The following is a 24,545-nucleotide window of genomic DNA, read 5'->3' on the forward strand; positions in this document are numbered from 1 at the left end:
AATGAATGAAATGAATAAAATCCTACAGGTCTAAGCTGTTCGCAATGTGTTTCTTGGTTTTGTATTTCAAAACAGGCAAACAAACAAGATTTCTGTAATTGGATCATAAGGGCCCGTAGGGTGCATTTGATAAATAGAGCATATTGAAGCGGGTATGAAGGAAATATGCGCTTAGGCAGGTCTCAGATTGAGAGTTTGCACATGAGCTGTGTCTGGCACTGTTTTTTATCCACAACTCTGGCAGATCTCACCTCCTCCTGGGATGCATAGTTGGGCCCCTCGGGGTCCACAGACCAGTAACAGTAATCAAAGCCAAACTCCATCAGACGCTCCCGCGAGTCAGCACGCCCCTCCAGCTGCAGGGAGAGCGCACGCACGCACGCACGCACGCACGCACGCACGCACGCACGCACGCACGCACGCACGCACGCACGCACGCACGCACGCACGCACGCACGCACGCACGCACGCACGCACGCACGCACGCACGCACGCACGCACGCACGCACGCACGCACGCACGCACGCACGCACGCACGCACGCACGCACGCACGCACGCACGCACGCACGCGACGCGACGCGACGCGACGCGACGCGACGCGACGCGACGCGACGCGACGCGACGCGACGCGACGCGACGCGACGCGACGCGACGCGACGCGACGCGACGCGACGCGACGCGACGCGACGCGACGCGACGCGACGCGACGCGACGCGACGCGACGCGACGCGACGCGACGCGACGCGACGCGACGCGACGCGACGCGACGCGACGCGACGCGACGCGACGCGACGCGACGCGACGCGACGCGACGCGACGCGACGCGACGCGACGCGACGCGACGCGACGCGACGCGACGCGACGCGACGCGACGCGACGCGACGCGACGCGACGCGACGCGACGCGACGCGACGCGACGCGACGCGACGCGACGCGACGCGACGCGACGCGACGCGACGCGACGCGACGCGACGCGACGCGACGCGACGCGACGCGACGCGACGCGACGCGACGCGACGCGACGCGACGCGACGCGACGCGACGCGACGCGACGCGACGCGACGCGACGCGACGCGACGCGACGCGACGCGACGCGACGCGACGCGACGCGACGCGACGCGACGCGACGCGACGCGACGCGACGCGACGCGACGCGACGCGACGCGACGCGACGCGACGCGACGCGACGCGACGCGACGCGACGCGACGCGACGCGACGCGACGCGACGCGACGCGACGCGACGCGACGCGACGCGACGCGACGCGACGCGACGCGACGCGACGCGACGCGACGCGACGCGACGCGACGCGACGCGACGCGACGCGACGCGACGCGACGCGACGCGACGCGACGCGACGCGACGCGACGCGACGCGACGCGACGCGACGCGACGCGACGCGACGCGACGCGACGCGACGCGACGCGACGCGACGCGACGCGACGCGACGCGACGCGACGCGACGCGACGCGACGCGACGCGACGCGACGCGACGCGACGCGACGCGACGCGACGCGACGCGACGCGACGCGACGCGACGCGACGCGACGCGACGCGACGCACGCACGCACGCACGCACGCACGCACGCACGCACGCACGCACGCACGCACGCACGCACGCACGCACGCACGCACGCACGCACGCACGCACGCACGCACGCACGCACGCACGCACGCACGCACGCACGCACGCACGCACGCACGCACGCACGCACGCACGCACGCACGCACGCACGCACGCACGCACGCACGCACGCACGCACGCACGCACGCACGCACGCACGCACGCACGCACGCGACGCGACGCGACGCGACGCGACGCGACGCGACGCGACGCGACGCGACGCGACGCGACGCGACGCGACGCGACACACACACACACACATCGCCACAAGACACGCTACAAGACAAGACGCGACGCACGCACGACGCGACGCGACGCGACGACGCACGCACGCACGCACGCACGCACGCACGCACACACACACACACGCACACACACAAACTTTGGTATCACAGCTGTGTTAAGGTCCCACCAGCTGTACAACAAATGGCATCTTTAATCAGAACTCTATTGCTATGCTGATACATAGTGCTGAGCTGTGGATAATGTTGTTTGTTGAAACTGCAGCATAATCAAAACAAACTATATTACACTAAGCATATGAGACAAGTGCAAATACAGATCTTCACATTAATGGTATATGATTTATTGTAACTGGTATTTTACATTTTCGTACACAGTAGTTTCGTAACACAACTACTGTATAGTACAATAATAGCAGCATTCTTATTTACATATCACACACAGTTTCATATATCCTATTATATTATTATGCTAATGCTGCTTGTGCTATAGGCAGAATCGTCCCCTCTCACACAGCCATGCATTCAGAGAGGAGGAAATGTTATACTGGGCACAAAGGCCCAACAGCAACATATGACACACAAGGTCCCCACACAGAGCATACCGACTGCTTTGGACAGGCATGCAGTGGAATGGAACCCATTACTTGCTGCTAATTGAGCAATCTAAGCCCTGCTCTCTCACTGCTCAAGCCCCTAAAGCTCCGCTGTCATACAGAACAATGACACAAGGGGTTACGGCTTTCCACCATAAGCACCGCATGTCAGGGCTGCTTAGGGCCAATAAAACTGGAGTGTGTGTGTGTGTGTGTGTGTGTGTGTGTGTGTGTGTGTGTGTGTGTGTGTGTGTGTGTGTGTGTGTGTGTGTGTACAGTGCACGTGTGTGTGCAGTGAGTGACACACAGGCAAGACACAAGAAGCCAGGTCTGAAAAGGAGCGAGAGATTTATTCTTGTATAAAGTGTGCACTGCACATCCGACCTTTATCCCGCTCTCCCTCTCTCTCTCCCTCTCTCTCTTTCCTCAGCTCTTTAACACTCACTTTTGTCTATTGTCCTGACTGCCTCTGGCCCCCATCATCCCCTCTGTCCTCCTCAACTCTATCCCCCTTTCCCTGGCATTCCCTCCTCTGGGAGAACATCAGTCTGTGCTCCAATCCTGGCTCTATCCATAACCAGCAGCTGCTCTCTCTTCCTCTCAGTCTTTCTCATATTAAGTTGTTATTCCCATTTTTAGAGTTACTGCACATTAGAAATGTATAATAATACCATCAGAAACCAATTCCTTTACTATGAGGTAAAAGTAATTAACAAGAGTAAGCACATGTGTAATTCACTTAACACTTGGTAAAGTTAATTATATCTCAAGTCAGCAAACATTTACAAGTGCTCATAAACTGCTTATGACAGTTTAACGTAAATATTATGAGCAAAGAACAGAGTGGCTAAATAAAAGAATATGGAAGTATTTCAAGATTCCAAGTTGTTCTCCCACTCCTGGATGACTCCACAGCTGAAAACTCCCAAACCAACAAAGCTTATTTGGTGAGCTTCTATTCATATTTAACAAAAGAATGTGCTTCTCTCCATTGTGTGAGTAAGGCAGTGTTAACTCTCTCACTCCACAAATCTGTATGACAGCTGGAAAACCCACAAAGACATACATATGGACACACACACACACACACAAATATCCAACAGAACAGGTTTCGTACCATGTGTTGTACAAGTACGTAAAGGTATGTAAGCACAGATTCTCGGTCATGTCTGTTTAGACGTGTGAGTGTGTGTCTGTTTTGAGTGTGTCTTCACACACACACACACACACACACACACACTGTAATCAAGCCGGAAATGCCCACTTTCCTCAGTAAACTTCCTGTTGTGCTGTTACCCTCTAACTGACCGCCACCCTATGCAAAACCCAAACAGTGGCTTTTCACAGGACAACAAACACATCAGCAGAGATTTACTCTCTCTAAGACCCTCTCACCCTCACTCACTCACTCTTTCTCTCTGTCACACACACACACACACACACACACAGAGTGAGTGTGAGAGAGAGAGAACAGAAGTAGTCATAAAAAAAACACTCATATTATATGCAACACGCAACTACGAAGCGCGTCTCTCACCTTCATATTCTTGATCCTCACCACCTTGTCCTCCACTTGTACTGCGGTTGGTCCTCCATCCACGCTTTCCCTGCAAAATACACACATGACACATTCTAATGACCAAACCACACAAACTCATCAGATGACTTCAGATAACTGCAAATCCAACAGGGAGAACAAGGTCCTACAAAATAAAAGTCGCTCAGTTGACAGAGGCTTCCTCGTGGGGTCAAGGATGGGGGGTCAGAAATGAAACAAGCAAGAAAGCCACATGACTCTCCGCTGTGAGAAGTGAAAGTATGCAACCAACCGCAGAGACAAAGACCTCCAGTATGAGTGCAGCTACTCATGAATACTGATGTATTATAATGTATTTTAATGTACCATGTCAGCTAAGACACAATAATTCTCTATCGTTATACTATCGTCACCAGTTGAATTACTCATGTTGATGATTAACAGACACAGTTGATTAGCGCTGAGTGAAGTCATGTGTGCAACTTTGAGAGATTCCAGTCAGAGGAGCCATTGTTTGTCATGAAGATTTTCCAACTCTATGAAAGTACTGGTTGCATATTGATAAAGCATGCTGCCGCTCGCTACTAGTGCTGCTGACTGAATCGGGTTGACTAATGAACGTAATGATTTGTGCGTCTTTCCATGTGTGCTCTAGAAACGCTTCACAGACAGGAAGCCATTCTCGCTGTGGCCCGAGCAGCCCATTCCAACATGAACGGGACAGCTGAGCGAAGACGTCTGTGTGTGAGCGAGAGAGAGAGGGGGAGAGTGAGTGAAAGTGAGAGTGAGAAAGAGAGAGGGAGTGAGAGAATGAAAGAGAGAGTGCAAAGAAAAGAAAAAAAGAGAGTGCAAGAGAAAATGGGGACAGCTGTGTGTTTTCTTCAGCTGCCGGTTCCTTGGGTCCAGCTGACGCAAGACACTGAAATCGCAGGCAGTTGTGTTGTGAAGAGCTGTGTGTAGTGTGTGTGTATGTGTGAATGAAAACTCCTTGGGTGAAAAACGGGCAGCATTTTAAGGCGCTGTGTGAGTTTAGGGTACGAATGTGTCTTTCTCAGTGGAGGGTTCTCCCAGCTCCCACAGGCTAGCCTCCATGTTACACCACATGGGCTGTTGCCTCTGTCTGAGTCTGCCAACCCCCAAATACAAGCCTTGGCACCGACCCTGCCCAAAACCTCAGGCTGCTGGGCACCGGCTCTGCCTCTGCTTGCATACGAATCAAGAACAAAAATAAAGAACCAAAGGCTGAAAGAGGGAAAGTAACAAATTAAATGAATGATCTATGGTCTTACTCAACCCTGTTGTTACTCTGTATTGTTTTGGGATAGCCAGCCTACATCACAGTAGCAACCACAAGCTTGAGTCCCTTGCTTGTAGCCAAGCCTCTAGTTTTTCTAAGCGCCATGTCCTCTCCTTACAGATCATAAGGGCAGTCCACAAAAACAAATGGCCTAACTCTGCTATACAATTAAAACTAGTAATTTTCAAACACAGGAATGTAACCTATATAAGATGAGGAGACCACATGAACACCCTTTGGTGAATTTGCATCACACAGAGACAGTTCACTGTAAAGTCATCCTTTGTCATGCAAAGAAAATAGAGATGATTTAAATGTAACAGGGAAGGAGGATGACCACATCCTGCTGGTGCAATGACACCATTTAATGCAGACAGTTTTACCTCCCTGGATGCTGTGGACTCAGCCTCCATCTGGGTAAAGACTAAAGGCAACATGCTGTTGTAATTTAGAAAATGTGTGGAGAGAATACAGGCGGAGGGGGTTTAAGAGAGGCATGGTGCTGGAACAGCGTTGCGCTAGTTACCCCTGTATGCAGTTTTACAGTGCAATAAAGAATGGAGCAAGAAGAAAAGTGCAGATATTTTCCATAAGCTATTAGGGGTTGTATGCCACATTTCATTCAGGTACGCTAGTCCTGGAAAGTTTTGCATAGGGGCAGCACTTCGGACCTGTAACCGGAGGGTTGCCGGTTCGAACCTCGACCAGCAGGCACGGCTGGAGTGCCCTTGAGCAAGGCACCTAACCCCTCACTGCTTCCCGAGCGTCGCTGTTGATGCAGGCAGCTCACTGCGCCGGGATTAGTGTGTGCTTCACCTCACTGTGTGTACACTGTGTGCTGTGTGTGTTTCACTAATTCACGGATTGGGATAAATGCAGAGACCAAATTTCCCTCACGGGATCAAAAGAGTATACTTACTTACTTATAACGGTAAAGTTTAATATTGTTTACTTAAATACTAAAAGCTTTTAGAAACAGTGAGGTGTTTTCCATCCACATTTCCCTTGCCTTGACCCACTGTAAATTCAGGAACTCAGTCAAAACGACTCATGCGCAGAGCAGTTAACAAACTTTTAGGAGACACTGTCATTGTTTCGCTTCCAAAGACAAAGGCATGGACTGCCACCACATTCTTAGTTTTCCGGCAAGGGAAAAGGTGATGACTGAAAGTATTACGTTAGTTTCGACTGAAAAGAGAGAAGTTAAGTTAGTGAAGCGTGATGTTTTTTTCCACGACACCTGGCCGCCAATTCTGTAGGCTACTGTCAAACCTTTACCACTCTCCTAGCAACCCTCTAGCAGCTACATACATGGGCACGCCACTACAGAAGGCACATCCATGTCAAATTCTACATACAACCATGGTTGTATAGTGCTAACTATCTAAACGAGGTGTGCATTCAGGTGACAATATCCACATATTACGCATAGAGTTCGCAAGTTTGTTGGTAATTACCTGGAATTCAGTGGACGTACTCGAATCGCCACTTTAACGTTTGCCATGTTGCCGACTCCAGTCAGCGGCACGTTAGCCGCTAGACGGATGGCAACTTCGGACTGCTCTCGTTGATTAATTCCCACGCCTGCTTACTGATGGCATGGGACCGAAGAATCGGCGATTTAGTCCAGTAATTCATGCTAGTGCACCTGGTTGAATTTAGCCCATGTCCTCCGAGGTCACAGCGGAGAATGTGACTGAGCGCGTTCGTTCAGACTTCCTGCTGGCAAGCTGACTGCACGGGCCAAAGAGGCGGAGAGTGTCTCCATGCAGTGTGCTAGGGGGGAGTTTGTTTTGAATTCAAATATGCCTCCCTTATTTTCTGACTTGATAAGTGGTATGGACTGTTTCTTGATAACAATGTGCATCTACATAAAACAAAACACAGGAATGCAAGTTATTAATCTATTGAATTCGATTGTAAACAGAATATCTAGGAATGCATTTTGGACAGGTCAATTCAGGACAGCGAAATCTCAAAACTTGAATTTAAAATGAATTGGGTCCAAAGAAAAGGGCCTCCGTGTCCATACAAGGGACACATTCGGGTAGTGATGTGCTGCCAGAGTCCAGAACCGTGATGCTAACAAGGTGATGCTAGCATGTTTTATTTCTGGCAACTCTCGACAATAGTCAAGCTTAGGGAAACAAACACGCACAGCCTGAAATGGTCTGATATGACCAGCGAGGCAATTCATTTTCACATTTAAAATATCTTTATTTTTGTATACAAATTTATCCTAAAACTTGACAACAGTTTACAAGCAACTGACATTTGAAAAACAAGTCCAACATGAACTAACAGTCTATCACAAATGCATCTCTATGCATTTATGAGACACAGACAGTTCCCAAATAACAAGCAGCATAGCAGAATGTTCATATAAAGTTGCAGTGTATATCAAGACATGACAAACATAATTTGGATATATTGTTAAAATATAAATATAAAATTAAATAATCTTTTGATTAACTTGATTACTCCATTGAAAGACCATTCTATATTTCCAAACTGTGCCTCATCAACTTCTATATTTTACCTCATCAATTCCTATAGTTTCATCTCATTTCCCTCCTTTAACTGTCAAATTTAAAGCGAAGCGACACCGGCACCTGGCCAGTCTTTTCCCTAAACCCCATCTTTAAACGGGCCAGTTCATATAAAGCACTGGATGAACATATGGCAATTTAGATTTCATCACTGAAACCCCTTTCTCCTTTAATCCCACTAAATGTGCCAGAGGGACAGGAAAGGAGGACAGCACATCAAGGTCACGGAGAACACCAGTGAGTGAATCAGAACTATGGAACCTGTGGGAATGTTCTCATTCCAAATAAGGATGGCTGGCTGGATTTATCCTGAAAGTAGTGAAATATATAAATTGGTGTTTCTAATGAAATGGTCTGGCTGCTAAATGCTAAAGGCACTTTAGAAAAAAAAAGAAACCTGACAGCATCTGAGTCTGTGCCAGTGGCTGAAACTAACCGCAAAACATCATTCACTGGCCCTTTAGATCTGGGACAGAACCTAAGAGGAAATAGCATCATTAAGGGCCATGACGTCATTTCATGAGCAATGGCAGAGACTCCAAGTAAAGGGGAAAATGACTTTCACACACTAAGCAAAGAGCCAACCAACTCAAAACCAACTCATCTGATTGGCTAGCAGCACATGTACTCCTTCGTGAAGGAGTTGTACGCTCCAAGTAATGTGTCCTTGGTAATGGTGACATCTCAGCATGCAAACCCTGTAAAAAGTTTCCTTAAGTGCTCTGGGTGATGTGGTGAAAGGGTGCCATCTGCTGTTCAATGGGAGATCTGCAGGACATCTCTGTGCCTTGGCAAAGAGACAGGTGCGGGGGGTACGGAGGAAATGGACAGCTCCTGGATCTTCTCAATGGACTCCTGAAAAAGAACAGAGCTCTGTTGGATCACAAACAAGTCCAGTTATTTAGGTTATGTTACAGAGTCCACATAGTTGTTCACGTTACAATTTCAGTGTTTCCCACAGAATTGAATTCTATTTGTAGTGGTATGTTTGCAGAATTAACTTGAATGCAACAGTTTTTAACAAATTAGCGCAGCTTGGTTATGATGCTAACCAGATTTAAGCACAATTTAGTACAACCTGGAAAATCATTGTGTGGTGGTCAATGTTGATATTGTGGTGGGCCGCCACAAATAGGTAAGTCAATGTATGGGAAACACTGGATTTGCTGTGGGATGGAATTGGGGTAACCATTGTCCAAGACAGCTCCAATAAGCTTCTCCAATGTGACACCACATCTTCTTTTCCCAGAAGTCCTTTCTCCAAAAGCAGCTGGACCAAGACCCTGAAGTTTTGGCAATTCTGGGAAGGCAGAAAGGAGGAGGAAAGATAGCAAGGCAGACAAGAGAAGGAAGGAGAGAGCAAGCATGACAAAAAAATAGGATAAAAGGCTTTTAATGCAATGCCATGTGTATCTGTTTTAGTGGTGTGAGGTTTTGTCTGGAAAAACAAATAGACAAACAAATAAACAAACCACTGAAACAGCATAGTCTTCCCTAGTGTCCCAAAAACCTACTATAGTTTAAGTACTTGTTACAGTACTTCCTAATATTGCTGTCAGAAGCAAACAAATTATCAAATTATCGCATATTCATATCACTATGCCAGATTTTGTTCATGTTCAGCTTCAACTAGCTTTCTGCCTCTGCTTGGGTCGAAAAATGCTCAATGCCCGCTGACACTTAATAAGTTGTGGAAACTCTTCCAATGTAGCAGCCATCAATATTCTATGCAGCTTGTGGTCGATTTTCCTGTGAGAAACAGGCAGTGGCAAATGAAGCAAAGATGCAGTGCGCTTCTGCATGTCCCATGAGCTGGGCTTCAGAACTCACATCTGTGTTGTTGAGCACGGCGGTGAGGTTGGAGGAGGTGAAGAGCAGGTGGAGCGGTATAGAGGGGAGGGGGCTGCTACCCCACAGACACGCCAGCTGCTCCAGGAGGGCTCGGAGGCCTGCACTGTCCATGGGGCTGACCAGCGGCAGTTCCCCTGATACTGATCAGAGAGAGAGGCAGAGGGAGAAAGAGAGAGAGAAAGAAAGAGAGGGAGAGAGAGAGCAAAACATAACATTAGTGTAGTCCATGCAAAAAGGGACATTGTTGAACATAAATGGAAATCTGGGAAATTCATGCTCCCAACTTACTCATGGTATGAACCGTAAATAGTATTCATCAACAGCAGGGAGAAGTATGGTTGCATACATACTGAAAACTCAGTGTATATCAATGCAATTTCCTTTTTTGTCAGTTGTCAATATACTGTGTGCCCATTTAACACTAAAGGGGTACCCAATTCGACAAAAAGGGTCATGTTCCTACTCGTGACAATGTCACATAACACGGTGGCAGGCATTTCAGGTGCGCACATCTGCAATGTCAAAGACCCCATTCTCCCTATTGTAGTATCAAAATGAGTTTGAAGCCGATATTACAATAAAATGACTAACAAAGTAAAGTAAATGAACTACATCGTGTTGCTTTAGATCTGTATCACTCACCAAGCCTGCAGGCCAACATGACTGTGCTTCGTACCAGCATCTGCTCCGGCACCACAGACAGAAACTGCAGGTAAATACATCAGACATACAGCAGGTAAGTGTGGAAAATGACAAGAGATGCAGACAAAGTCAAAAAGATGAACACACTGAACATAACCACCTGTTTCTTGAGATGATGCAAATGAATCAATATCTCTGCAACACTATAGGAAGCATATCTACAGGCTCATGCGAATGCGTGTATTTGTTTTTGTGTGATTTGTGTGTGAGGATGTCTGTGTGGTGTACCTTCCGGCATTCTAGAGTATCTCTGGCTCTGTTCAGTAGAGACTGTAGCTTCTGGATGGTAAGCACCTCATCCTCAGTTCTAGGTCCCACTGCAATGCTCAACACTTCCTGGAAGAGAACACATTAATGTTTATGAGACGGATCATCCCTTGGTGCCTTTTAAATTCCCAACACTACTGATACTCCAGTTGATCTGTTACTCTTGCTGCTGTTATTTAGAATGCATTTATCACTGTCAACACTAGTGCCATCAGCCACCCCAGTAGCTCAGGACAAGCGAGGTGTATGGTGATCCAGGTTAATGGTAACACATACGCATAACACCACTACTTAAAGGGGCAGTACATAATTCACTAAAGATTGTGTATGTACAATCAAATCTCACACCTCCCTTCTGTGCTTCTGAAGCATGTTGTTGACTGGTTGGGACTGCTGGGAGTGTCTCGGTCTGAGCCTTTATGTGTCCTATTTTCAGATACAGGGCTGTGTGTGAACACCAGAGTGTAAACACTGAATGGACAGCTAACAGGGAAGCTACACTAGGCGCGTAACTGAAGTGTTCCGTTAAAACGCGTTAAAATCCATTTTAGAAGAATGGTCTATTTTTCAGAACGTCTGGTGTAGCTACTTCCATTGATTATAGTGGAAGCTAATTATTGCAGCAGACGCAACGCTTCAGTTATGTGGCTGGTAAAGCTTCCCTGTAAGAGTTGCGAGGACCGTGAGGACAAATGTGCTGAAATTCACCAAAGAATATATGGAATTAGGATCACACAGACTGCACCCTTACAGTGAAGCTACACCAGGCGCGTAACTGAAGCGTTCCGTTCGCATAGCGTCTGCTGCAACAATTAGCTGCCACTATAAGGCCATCCTTAAAAATATTTTTGTTTGCAGTAACAGCCAAAAAAAAAATAAAAATGGGTCGGTAGGTAGGTCAATATTTTTTTTTTCAAGATTCAAAGTAAAAAAAAAAGTTCAATTTTGGTCATGTTGATTACCTAGGAATGAATTTACACAAATGTGCATATCGTGACGTAACTGACTGGGTCTTCAACCCGTGCCTTCAGGCGCACCATTGCAAACCTCATTCTGATGCAGGTTATATAGACCAGCCTTTATCAAACTTCTTTGACCTGAGGCCCGGTCATGGCAGACTTTTGGGTCATAGGGCTCATCTACATGTACCCAGAAAGAAGGCTACAATAGCTCTTGGCCACGTTATATTGAAATTTGACTATACAATAGGCCTACTCAATGCTATACAGTGTATTATACAGTCTCTGCTCTGTTTCTAAGGAAGTTCCAAAAACAACGCCGTTCTATTAAGTTTAGTTAAATAAATAAATAGCCTTCCAACAGGTTGAAGCGAGCTTTGATACCAACGTTATCGATTAGTTTCAGTTTTCTCTCAAGAGACGCCAAGATTGACTGAATGCTCATACCACCACTTAATTGTAGGGCTCCATGTTTAATGACATCGATAGCAGAAACGTTTGTTTTCTTTTTTCGTCGATCCGCGGTTTCTTGATCAACTGCGCAGCAAATTATCAGATGAAGCACCGGGCCTAATTTCACTCCACGACTCAGCAGTCTCCATGTTGAGGACCCATATTTGGAGAAATGCTGAATAGACCACAACCAATTTCAATACTCCGACACGGTCACCGCTAGACTAGGGGGAGAAGGGATGAGAAAAGATCTGGCCACAGTTCTTCCAGAACTTCGTAACAGCGTTATCAGTTTGTGTGAATGAAACGAAGTGACATGCGTAAAACCAATGGTGTAGAGATGACGCCACAGGTTTTTTTTTAAGTGAGCCACGTTTGCATGTAGGCAATTTATATTCACAATACTTGGGCCTACTAAAATAACTATTATTTTATTGCATTTGTATTGGTTGTTTAGAGTAAAAAAAACAATCGGTCGGTATTAACGCAAGTTTACAACCGGCAAGTCGGTCGGACTAAAAGGGGAAAAAAAAATATTTGGGTCGGTTCTAAATTGACAGGGTCGGTCGGGTTACGGCAAACGAAAATATTTTTAAGGATGGCCTAATCAATGGAGGTAGCTACACCAGACGTGATAGCGGCGCATACATTCGAAAAAAATAGACCATTCATCTAAAATGGATTTTACGCGTCGCGAACGGAACACTTCAGTTACGCGCCTGGTGTAGCTCATACCTTACACAACCCTGCAACTGGAGCCATGCCCGGGCCTCTTCTCTCCCAAGCAGCCTCGCACAGCCGGGTCCGTACCTTTATTTCCGTGAGGACGTTGGAGGCTCTGGGGGCTTGGTGAGTGCACTCTGAGGGACAGTCTGTTTGCCCCGAGGCTGGTCCTCCCCCACCACCTCTCTGGGCGTCTGTGGGTGTCTGAGTCTGGGGCGCGGGCAACATGTCTGGGCTTGGGGGTGGAGGGCAGGGAAGGGTCTTCAGGACACGGTCAAACACCGTCTTCCACTCCCTCTTGATCAACGCTGAAAACAGATTGCAAATATGAGAGAACAGCAACTCGCCCTATCTCCAGACTACACATGGCCGTTGTTGCCATGCTTTGAGTGTGCATTGTAATGCATGTTGTGTTTCAGTGCAGGATACACTGAGTGACTTCAGCGTCCTGCCAATCGTCTCCTTGCTCAGACATGAGTGTATGTTTGGGGCCCAATGAATCTGAAACGGGCAAGATACCTGTGATGTTGGAGGAGAGCCAGGTGCAGGCCTTTTCTGTGGCCAGCCGAGTTGTGATGCTTTCTGAAGTGCTGAGAACCTGCACACAAATATTCATTAACATGCATGCATATGGAAGTTACAAAAACACACATACAGACATACAAACACACAGGGACACAAGCACACACACACACACAGTTAACTCCAACAATTTTCCAATGCTTATATGCCCGTCTCACTAATGAACAGTAAAGACAAACGGGGTGTTTCATCGACGAGATAGCGTGACAGCCATGTAAGCGGCAATTAACAATCGCCAAGCAACAGTCGATAAATATTCAGCTGTTGATTTACCATGCGCCTGGCAAGCAAGTCTTCATGTTAATGGTGCCCATTAAAAACCCATATAATGAAAGAATAAATCACAGACTAAATAGCATAAGATGATGAATTAGCTCAGCTGTGTTTTAACTCACTGCTGGAGAGGTCTCCTCAGGCAACAGGACTCGTACAGCCTCTGGACCCTTCTCACTGCAGAACCTGCACGCGCACGCGCACGCGCACACACACACACACACACACACACACACACACACACACACACACACACACACACACACACACACAGAAGGATGAACACACGTGCATGGCCACACATAAACGTGTGTATATATAGACACACAGACAAAATAAATAATAGTGTACAAAATTTGCATTTAAATACATACAGGCGGATTAAAATATATAAATAAATAAATAATAAATTAAAAAACTGGCTGGGGTGAGTGACAAGATTTTTCCCCTTACCTGGTGGCCCTCTCATGTGCCTGCTTGCCCTTATCACACAGCTGGGTGCAGATGGCGTCATTAAGCTTGGCCACGTTGGCACTTTCCACAGCCAGCGCCTCCCTCAGGGTCCGCTCGCCACCCTTCACCAGCTCTGCCACCAAAGTCGCCCTACACACAACAAGTAGGGCAGAGACGGCCACAGTGTTCATTTCAAAACTTGTCCGAAGTATTTAATCAAGCCCAAACATGGCTTAATTGAACTAGTGCAGTGCCCATTCAAACATGCCATTCCTGTAGAAAACCCATAGCCCAATTACATATAAAAATAGGATGACAGGGAAAACATCATTCTAGCTAAGCATTCAATAATGAATACTGAATATTAACCTATAATTATTAATGTGCAGTAGCCTAAGCAGGCATGGCTGCATGTGACATTTCTATAGATCAGAATGACACAAGCCTAATAGCTGTTTTGAGTTAAGGCTATATTATTGTTAAGCTTATTGAATAACTTCCTGATACTTCAGACTCCTGATACAAAACTCCGCTTACCCTCTCTGCCTCTGGCGTGCGCACACACACACACACACACACACACACACACACACACACACACACACACACACACACACACACACACACACACACACACACACACACACACACACACACACACACACACACACACACACACACACACACACAGACGTTCCTGCAATTTCTAGATAGATAGATGCCCTGGCACATCACCAAGGTGTGGTGAGCAAGACTCACTTGATGTGTTTGACACAGTTGGAGCTGACTCGCTCTGCCACAAAGTCCACGGTTCTTTTCAGAGATGCAGGTTGGTTGTGGAAGAATGCCTGTTCCAACTCCATCTGAAATAATGAATACAGTATGATGATGACTACACAAACAAGTACACAAATACATGTTATTGGACAAAAGAAAGATGCCTTGCGATTATGTTGGGTTTGGATTATAAGGAAATTGTCAGTACAGATTAAGTGAGGCTGACCCAATTCCTGGTTCATCATCTCCGTGATTTGCCCTTTGTGTCCTCCAACCCATAGTTCATTTTGTAAACCACATGTGTGTTGTGACTGAACTGATGGATAAGAGGGTGTATCTGAGGTTGAGTACCTGTAGTTTCTGCTGGGAGCGGGTTGTGGGTGGGTCTCTAGGCTCAGCATCAGCAGAGGTGGGCGTAATCTTACGTATGAGGCCCCCACTCTTGGCACTGCTTCCTGCCACAAAGGCTGCTAGCAGCTTTCGGAACTCACCTGCCAATCATAACACAACGCCATGAAGATCAATACTCATGAAACACTTTAAAAGACATTTCAGGGAGGTCAATGCATATTGACATTATGGGCCCTAATTTCATTGTCAGGCAATGAGCAAAAATAAACTTAAGTTAATTTAATTACATTGTTTTGCCAATTTACCATCATAAGCAAAACCTTTAAAGCAAACCTGGGTGGGTCACCGCAATGCACTCACACGCCACCCAATCGCTTCAGTTGTTAGGGGGTCACGATTCTCCAAATTTTCGATTTTAAAGTCACGATTCGATTCGATTTTCAATATTTTTTTAATGATATTACTATTAATGCATTTCTAATGTTTACTTTTTCAGCCTTCACCTATTCCGTTTCTGAAATCGTTCCTACCACAAGGTAGTAAACAGAACAGACATTAAACATAGACGTGGTGAAATAAAACACAGAATGATAATTTGATTGTTTCAGCACACTCTGAAGAGACAAGTATAGTGTTCCTTTTTTTGTTTTGTTTTTTACTTAGAAGTTAGAAGAGTATTGATGCGCTGCAATTCAACACGTGTGTGTGTGTGTGTGTGTGTGTGTGTGTGTGTGTGTGTGTGTGTGTGTGTGTGTGTGTGTGTGTGTGTGTGCTGGACGTAACATTGGGGGTGTGGCTACATCTTCGGTTCGACCTCTGAGTTCGAAGTTCGAGATCCAGATGTAATTTCGATCAATTTCGACTTTGAAAATTGAAATCGTGACACCCCTAGTTCATATACAAGAAAATTTGCTTTGTTAATTGCCCGTCTTTCAAATTAGGGTCATACAGTATATCTAAAACCAGAGCCTTCTCTTACCCAAGAACGGGCAGCAGGTGTAGAGCAGCTGCTGGTCCACCAGGGGGAGGGTGTCCTGTGGAGACAAGAGCAGTCTGACCTTAGCTCTGGGTCCTTTGACCCCACAGTGGAAAGATGGCCAATGATGATATCAAGACAGTTTTGGAAACTCAAAGACGGTCTATGGGAATGGAACAGCACTTTCCATACATGGAAGAAAGGATGGTACTCACCAGGCCCTGGGAACCAACCAAGGTCTCTTCATTGAAGTCCAGCTCCTCACTGAATACGAGGTCCTCTGGAAACACAGGGATCTGAAACAGTGGGAGGGGTAGAAGGGAAATAAACAGGCAAGCTGCTTGTGCATATTACATTAGGAGCTGTCTATAAGCATAGCCATGATATGGGAATATGCCTTCTATGAAAGCACAATACTATTTACATTTGATAACAATGATGACAATATGAGTGAACATGGGAAGGGCCTATGTTGACTCACCTGGAAGAGCCAGCCCAGGACTGCAACCAGTAGCAGCTGATTCAGGTAACACATCTCAGCTCCTCTGCCCAGCAGCACTCGCCTGTCACACACAAACACATACATAATGTGCTCAGTAAACTTATCTAGCTGTTTTCAGCTGTTAATGAGTTGAGTCTTGAGAGAGAGAGAATGAGTGTGTGTGTGTGTGTGTGTGTGTGTGTGTGTGTGTGTGTGCGCGTTTCTCTACCTGTAGAGGTGCAGCAGTAAGCCTAACGCAGCTCTGAAGCAGGGCAGGTAGGGTCCGGTGTAGTCCATCATGGACAGGAACTCCACCAGCCAGGGCACGGTCAGCACCAGCCTGCGTCTGCGCACACAACTGCGCAACACTGCACAGACGTCCAACACTGGAGAGCTCTGATGGCAGAGCAGCACGCGATCGTCAAAAAACAAGTTACAAACTCGTCAGGTCACATGGACACACCTCTTCAGGACATGAAAACATTTCAAATCTGTCTGACACAGTGGATCACAAACCTCTTAACGCCACAAACGATGATCAAAACACACACACACCTTGCTACGCAGTGCAATGGCTGCCTGCTGGATCTCTTTGGATGGAGGATCAGACGTGTGGTAAGGCAGGAAGGAGATGAATCCCAGGAACTTAGCCAGCAAACGAGCTACAAGGAGCACTGAGGAGAACCTCTGCTTCTCATCCTGAGAGAGAGAGAGAGAGAGAGAGAGAGAGAGAGAGGAGGAAGGAGAAAAATATTAAGCAGAGGCTGATGAGGCAAAGTACCAGGAGAACCTTGAATAAACACATATACTGTGTAGACATTGATAGGCCTTCCACTAGACGGACCTGTTGGTCCATGTCCCCGTCTCCTTCCTCTTCACCACCACTGCCACCTGCTGGCGACCCGAGGATGGACACCTCGTCCAGAAGCAGCAGTTCCTGGCACATGCTGTCCTTCAGGTGCTGGTTCAGCTGGCAACTGCACACAGCAAAACCACACTGAAGCCCCTACCCTCCAAACATGCTGCTCAAACTTGTCTGATATAACTGTGTGATATAATTCCAGATTTGCATAATGTAATTTTGTATTTTGTTATCCCAGATTTTGCATTAACAACTTCAGGGAAGGTCAAAGAATCACTAGCAGACCCTTGTATTATTCTTACACTTGAATGAGATAAAATGATCCATTATGTTAATGTTCCATATCGAGCAGGGTGAGCGGAAGTCTACTAGGCTGCTGGACCCGAGCTACGTTATCTCCAGGACAAATCAGCTGCAGACTCCTGCAGCTCAAGGTTACAGCTATTTATGGAGGAGCACTTTCACCACACTCACCAGCTGGCCGTCTGTAGGAAGTCTCTGAAGAACTCCTGGTACCCTGGGAAGGAGGGCGGGGGGCAGGGACCCATGAAGCCCTGCGGCTGGATCAGGCGCTCCTGTAGACGCTTCAGCCGGCTCAGGCCGTCTGCTCCCAGGATGCTCAGCACGTCTGCGTCAGGGGCCTCGCCAAAGGAGCCTCGCACCCCCGGCTCTTTACACATCTGGGAGAGGAGGACAGAAGAGGGTATGGAGAGCAGAGGGGTAGTGAAAGCGTCTTTGAGAGTTTGAAAGTTGCACACTTGTGAAGTGAGTTCATTTTAAGTGGAAACCCGTGATATATGGCAGGGATACACAAACAAACAAATGACAAACTGTCAAATTGTAGGAATGTTCATTTAAAACACAGATTACTTGTAAAAGACAAAGTCGAGTAAAGGAATTCAGAAAACTATTCAGAGTCACTGTAATGTAAGTTAATTTGTGTGGTAATTTCAGTCATTTGGCTTTCTTGCCTGGAGCGAAGGATAGAAAGAGAGAGAGAGAAAGAAAGAAATAGTGAGTGAATTAGAGAGAGGGAGAGGGTGGAGATGGAGAGAGATAGAGAAAGAAAGAGAAAGAGAGAGAGGAAAAAGAGGGTGAGGGGAAAAAGAACCGGTATGCGTCATGGAAACAAGCCCCGTCCTCCAATGCTCACCTGGACTAGCTGCTTCTGGAACAGCCGAGCGAAGTGAGCATGATTCCCTGCAGCCGTCAGCTGACTGACCATCATCCTGAAAGGACAAATCACAGGTCAGGGAGCTGGTTACCAACTCCACAAGGCAAATAGATTACATAGCAAAAGTGTCAAGTGACTCACCGGACTCTGCTGCCCAGAGCTGCCTCAAACTCCCAGCCAGGCCCCTTATGGAAATCCTCCCAGTCTCTCAGCAGCTCATAAAAGATATCCCTGGGCAACAATGTAATCAGTTGTATAAGTCATTTAGTTTATGGAGTGCCTTCATTGCAGAAAACCAACTAAAAATAAGACACCACTAGGCCATGCTAACATACAAATTGATTTTTGATGATGCTTAAAAATAAAAACATTGCCTTTCTGACTTCTGAAAATGACTAGTTTAGTTTACAGCCATCAAGTGTTAAACCTAGTCCAGATTTCTCTCTAGCTCACCTTTGTTTCTTGAATATGTGAAAGGCTTTGTCACAGCTGAAGTTGGAGCGATTGTCTGTGGCCGGCTGGAATGGCACCGAGTGGATGAAGGCGGGCAGAGAGGGGGAGACCTGGAGGCATACATGGGTCAATTCCAGTGTGATAATCTGACCACCAATACGGTGTGTGAAGGCCTAGTATGAAAGATTAGGGGTGCAACGGAGTCATAAAACTCACGGTTCGGACCAGATAAAAGTTTTTAAGTCGTGGATCAATTTTTTGGTGAAGAAAGCTTCTAAAATGAAGTTTCTTCTAAATATGCATTATGGCAAGCCAGTTCCTTAGTTTGTGAATTACTGGATTCTTATGGATAATAAAAAAGTGAGCATCCATGACCACACAGACCTTTCACATTGACATTTTTCACGGCATTATTATTAATGAATTATTAATTACTATTTTCAAACTTTGCACCAATCTGCAGTTCATCTGCGCTCTGAACCGTGGGGAATGGTCCGTTGCACCACTAGCCAAGATGCAAAATAAAAAAGTTCCACCCTGATCATTTCAACACTAACATACTGTACTGTATGTCTTCACTTTTCAGACACCATTCATGGCATGTGGCCTATGACTTAGGCTTTGCATATTTGCCCAGAATCCGGTCTTGTCAGGTCTGATTGAGTTTTAGTGCCGTTCTTGTTTACCTTGGCTGTGCTGTTGTCCTGTGCAAGGGCCAGCCGATCTCTCAGTGCAGGAGCGAACAAGCCCACCCTCTCATTCTCCGACAGCAGACGCAGAGTGCCCTTGTCCAGGTGAGACACCAACCTGGGCAACAGTGATGGGATCATGACAGACCGTTCCATGTCTAAACAACTTGGTCTAAGCGTGTTCATTTCTGCTTAATAAAACCACAGGCCATGGCAGGCTTTATAATATGGATACAGGATGCATAACCGTTAGTACTCACTCAAACTGAGTTTCTAGAACTTTGACAGCAAAATACACGCAGTTGTGGACATCTCTGAAGTAGCCCCTCTCCAGCACGTCTGCAATGAAATTCAATACAAAACAAAATGTCACTCACACAAAGTCTGGAACTGGAAATAAACTGGACTAGAACACTTAACTAAATAATTTAAAAAAATAGTCAGAGGACAGTAATTCTTCAAACCATTCTTTTAGAATACATCCCATAAAAAACAGTCACGTTGAAAAAAAAATATTCTTGCAGAAATAACTACATCCACGGATGAGCACTTGAGACTTGAGCCTGTCTCACCTTGACCACTGCTACAAAGACTGTCCCTGTCCGCTTCTGGAGCCGGAGGGCTGCGACACGTCAGCAACTGTAGCACGAAGAACAGCTCCAGGAACACATTAGGCACAAGGTTCTCTATAGTGACGAGCACAAAAAACATGCATCTTAACCGGTAAAGTCCCATTCAGACTACAAGTAACAAGAGACTATTGAGGCAAGCAACCAAAAACATATATGTGAACGGAGCTTAATGGTTAAAATATTAAAACACTCACATTAAGAAAACTACAAAACCACTCACAAATGAACATCAAGTATACCACAACATGCTTCATAACAACATACTTAGTAAAATTCACCACAACCCAGATTTAGGTAAACCTTAGGTGTCCGTAGCACCCCCTGTAGGCCACTGACCTGAAATGCATGTGCAGTAGAGTTCAGTGAACAGGTCCAGCTCAGTGGTCAGAGTGACTTTGGAAGGGTCAGGGCTGGGTGCCTGGGGGTCCTGTGCTATGGTGGAGTCCATGCGCACCTGTTTGGTAGGTGTACAGGGTTCTGGCGTAGGCTTCAGGGGTGAGCATGTCTGCTGCTGGAGTTTAGACCTGGAGGAGAGGGTGGGTAACCGAGAAGATTGGGGGTTGGATGATAGAGAAAATGGGACCCAATTACCCAGGGTCATTAGACAGAAAGACAGAGGACATATCTCCAGAAAACCACCCCAAGATGGACGACAACTTAGCAACACAGTCCAAACAAGTGTCAACTTACAAACAAACTAACAACTAGTCTAGTCATCAATCCAAACCAACTGAATTGTATTTACTGACCTCAGTTATATAAAACCTGCACCATGTATCTGCTTCTCTGTGCAGTGCTTTATCATAACCTGGCATGATAAAGACTCACACTTCACCTAACTCATAACAGCACTCCTGTCCGACACATGGGAGATCGCTCACAGAAACTCTACTCGTATAAACCCAATTACACACCCATTCATCCATTTACACATATCCCCCAATCCATCCCATCCAACCTACTTCTCTCTCCTCAGCATCTCTCTCTCCTCCTGCAGGCTCGGCACACTGCCCACCTCTGGGATGGTGGGGGGGCTGCAGGGCTTGCTGAGCGGCGTGGAGGTGAAACAGCTCTTGGGTCGTGAGTGAGGCCGCTCCACGCTCACCGGAGTAGGGTTGATGCGCCGGGAAGGTTTGGTCAAGCTGAAGATAAACAACACTGACCTGAGTATCAGACTGCTCAGTTGTGCATTAAGTATGCTTATCTAATTACACATTTGCTATCCATATAAAATGTTAAGATTATGAGATGTACACACATGTGGATGAATGTTGATGTTCTGACGCAAAATACTCACATTGGTGATGCATGCTGGGATGCCCCCATCGGAGGGAAATCCTCTAAGTTGTTGAAGTTGAGCGTCACTTGCGTGGGAGGTGACACTGTCTCACTAGCTCTACCTCCCCTCCCTCTCCTAGCGCCCCTCTCCCAGGACGCCGAGGGGTCCTCCTGCTGGAAACAGCGGCCGCCTCCCCCCCTGCCCACACCTCCAGACCCCCCACTGCGCCTTCGCCCACGGTGATGCTGCTGCTGCTGCCCTGCTGCCGCAGAGGGGCTGTGCTGTGGGTGCATCTCAGGTGGCGATACGGTCATGAAGTCTCCCAGGCTGGAGCGATGAGCTGAGCGGCGGTCCGACTGCGGAGCCCGTGGCGCAGGGCTCCACACCGAGCTGAAGGAAGGGCTGCTGATGCCGCTCACCCCACTGACCTCGCCTCCACTCTGGGTGGTGGCCCCAGCCGCTGAGCCTTCCCACTGGCTACCCCCCAGCGGTGACACTGATGGGGCGGGTGAGAAGAGCTGGACGCGACTGGTGCTGCGGGGACCGGTGCCACCCCCAGCGGAGCGGCCACCCCTGCTGCGCTCACTGGGCGGACGCGCAGAGCGAGTGGCTGACCGTGAGCTGACGGGGGTCTTGGCAGGTGTGGCGGGGCCATGGGTGAGGGTGTGGCTGCTCTGATCTCTTAAGAAGTTCAGCAGGAAAGACACAAACTCCTGCCGCTGCACCTGCAGTAATGGTTCACATGATGGCTGGTCTTTGGAGCTCTGCGGAGACAATTTCATTCTTAGTTATATTATGAGATTTCCAAAGCACCAGAGAATCATCCTTTGCTGTCCAACAAATTATATTTTTATTTTATATTTATCTGGGAAATATAGTAAGCAAGACTATATAAACTGTGGGAAGGGGATACATTTATGTCAGGGTTCACAAACATTTAATTAATGCCATTGATTCATTCCCGTTATGACTTACAGAAGAGGTTGAAATCATCTGTAAATTCTGAAATGCCCTAAATTTAGCTAAATTTAGTCTAAGATACGTGTCATTTACACAATAACTGCACAATAACTGCAAAGCCCATGCAGCTAGCTGACAATTTCAAGTAGAACAGCAATCAGGGTTATGTTGTAGGCTGCACGACTGTTTTCACGTAAGGCGTTTGCTGCCTTAAAGCTGATGTTAAAACAGTAACGCCAGAATAACTGACACAATAAAGACAATCTCTAGGTTACTTGCTGCCAAAATCAGTCTGGCAAGCGATTGTTAACTCGCTAACTGTACATCTGCTAATTTGGTAAATATCGCTAACGTTAATGCTTCAACAGCTCATATTGCTCCACGTAGCATGACAAGGCAATATTGTAGGTATCCATGCAATTACAGAAGATGAACAAACAGGAATACGAAGAAATACGATGTGTTCGCCTGCAGTGGACAATAAACGACCTATAATGTTACTGTTGACAAGTTAGCGACAGCCAGCTTGTTCGTGCTAAGTTTCAGTCTTGACACATGACACGTCTTACTTCGACAATCTACATCTATGCTTCGTTTCAAATCATTCAGAACAGATGATATTCGATATTTCATATAAAGTTTAATCATACACTTACCTGCTTGTATCTAAGCCAAAGTAGGGCCTTATCGGCCCGTACTTTCCCCAGCACCAGCGATTCCAAAAGAGCCGCCATTCTCATCTGAGCACGCGCATTGCTAACTTTTGCGCGTGGAAGCAAGGGGAGGCGTATGGCAAGACGATGGTAGAGGAGCGCGCTGACACAAACGCGCACAGAGAGAAGACTGAAAATGGAAAACTACTGTGTCATTGTCCTCTAATCAATGTCCAAATAAACAAATACAGGTAAAATGTTAAAGTAAACCATTCATTCTGGGGAAAATGTCGGTTTGGGGAAAAAGAAGGTTGATCATCTTATAGACCTACCCAGCTCTATAATGCAACCAATAGCCTAACTAAAGCTCAAACAAGGGTATAAGGACATGCTAATTCAAAATTGCATGGTGGATTTTGCAAGTAGCAACGATTAACTAAAGTGTCCAAATGCATCATACCTGTAGTTCCCTGAAGGTGGGCCAAGCCTTCTGTAGCCCAAGCTTCCAGCTTTATAGCTGCATATTAGCCTATGTCTGTTCTCCCTGCACAAGTTATGTTATGTAGGCTACTATAGGCTATTATGTAACATACAGTGTTCAGTTAGGCTATATGATTAGGTATAAGGAAACATATGTTTAGATGCCTATTCATGACTCTCCCAGGCAAAACAGTCCTCAAACAGACCAAATCTAGGCCTGTTCTCCCAGCTGATGCAAATGTGGCAGCTGCTCCTTCTTCCAGCCTTCTTCTGGTAAAGGAAGCCTTCAGGCAAATGCTGTGGGCCAACTGCCTTTAAGCCTCATTTAGCCAATAGATGTCAGTATTAGTCCAAAAAAAGGGGAAACAACTTTACTTTAGCCTAGGTTACTTACAGTATACACTGAATATAGATGAATAGCCTATGTTTGTTAATTAATTGTCTCTAGTCAGTACACCAAATAAGGAATACCTATAGATAGAAATTGTGATAAAAAAATATGTAGGTTCTGGTAGTTTGGTCTTTTCATGTAGCCTTGGCAACTATAGCCATCTACTATAGGCCTGAATAATATGCTTGTTAACCTCGACATGTCTTTTGCAATCATTTAACCCTCCATGCTAAAGTCACTGTTACAAAGAGTGCTGCATGCAAGACTTATTTTTTACTC

At 46.7% G+C, this 24,545-nt stretch overlaps 2 protein-coding genes across 2 annotated transcripts in view; both read right to left on the bottom strand.

The window, feature by feature from the left end:
* LOC125284406 (stAR-related lipid transfer protein 9-like) overlaps positions 1–6,998 on the bottom strand; it is a 33,862-nt gene extending 26,864 nt beyond the window's left edge. Inside the window, exons 1-3 of the mRNA XM_048228341.1 lie at positions 6,754–6,998; positions 3,999–4,069; positions 252–370 (exon numbers count right to left, since the gene is read on the bottom strand). Of these exons, the coding sequence (XP_048084298.1) occupies positions 252–370; positions 3,999–4,069; positions 6,754–6,800 (237 nt within the window). The 5' untranslated portion in view covers positions 6,801–6,998. The remainder of the gene's footprint in view (positions 1–251; positions 371–3,998; positions 4,070–6,753) is intronic.
* Positions 6,999–7,494: 496 nt separating this feature from the next.
* cdan1 (codanin 1) lies at positions 7,495–24,084 on the bottom strand. Its single transcript, XM_048228097.1, has 29 exons — positions 23,856–24,084; positions 23,399–23,585; positions 21,801–22,546; positions 21,466–21,645; positions 20,840–21,027; positions 20,444–20,557; positions 20,132–20,210; positions 19,869–19,989; positions 19,183–19,292; positions 18,871–18,960; positions 18,709–18,784; positions 18,030–18,235; positions 17,538–17,670; positions 17,249–17,392; positions 16,923–17,089; positions 16,694–16,775; positions 16,428–16,508; positions 16,216–16,270; positions 15,237–15,376; positions 14,868–14,971; positions 14,109–14,258; positions 13,778–13,841; positions 13,320–13,398; positions 12,888–13,108; positions 10,627–10,734; positions 10,339–10,402; positions 9,676–9,836; positions 9,035–9,145; positions 7,495–8,700 (listed from the first exon to the last, which is right to left on the bottom strand). Exons 2-29 carry the CDS (start codon positions 23,480–23,482, stop codon positions 8,602–8,604), a joined length of 3,957 nt encoding a protein of 1,318 aa, XP_048084054.1. The 5' UTR covers positions 23,483–23,585; positions 23,856–24,084; the 3' UTR covers positions 7,495–8,601.
* Positions 24,085–24,545: the final 461 nt, after the last annotated feature.

This window comes from Alosa alosa, chromosome 19 (genome assembly GCF_017589495.1).
Source record: "Alosa alosa isolate M-15738 ecotype Scorff River chromosome 19, AALO_Geno_1.1, whole genome shotgun sequence".
NCBI lineage: Eukaryota > Metazoa > Chordata > Actinopteri > Clupeiformes > Clupeidae > Alosa > Alosa alosa.

What these genes read in the sequence shown, in the direction of transcription:
- cdan1 (XM_048228097.1), bottom strand. Translation starts at nt 23,482, where the DNA reads ATGAGAATGGCGGCTCTTTTGGAATCGCTGGTGCTGGGGAAAGTACGG. An exon ending in CTACTGCACATGCATTTCAG is followed by an intron (nt 20,558 to 20,839) that starts GTCAGTGGCCTA and finishes TCGTCACTATAG; the next exon opens with AGAACCTTGTGCCTAATGTG. An exon ending in GCTCCCAGCAGAAACTACAG is followed by an intron (nt 14,972 to 15,236) that starts GTACTCAACCTC and finishes TCATTATTTCAG; the next exon opens with ATGGAGTTGGAACAGGCATT.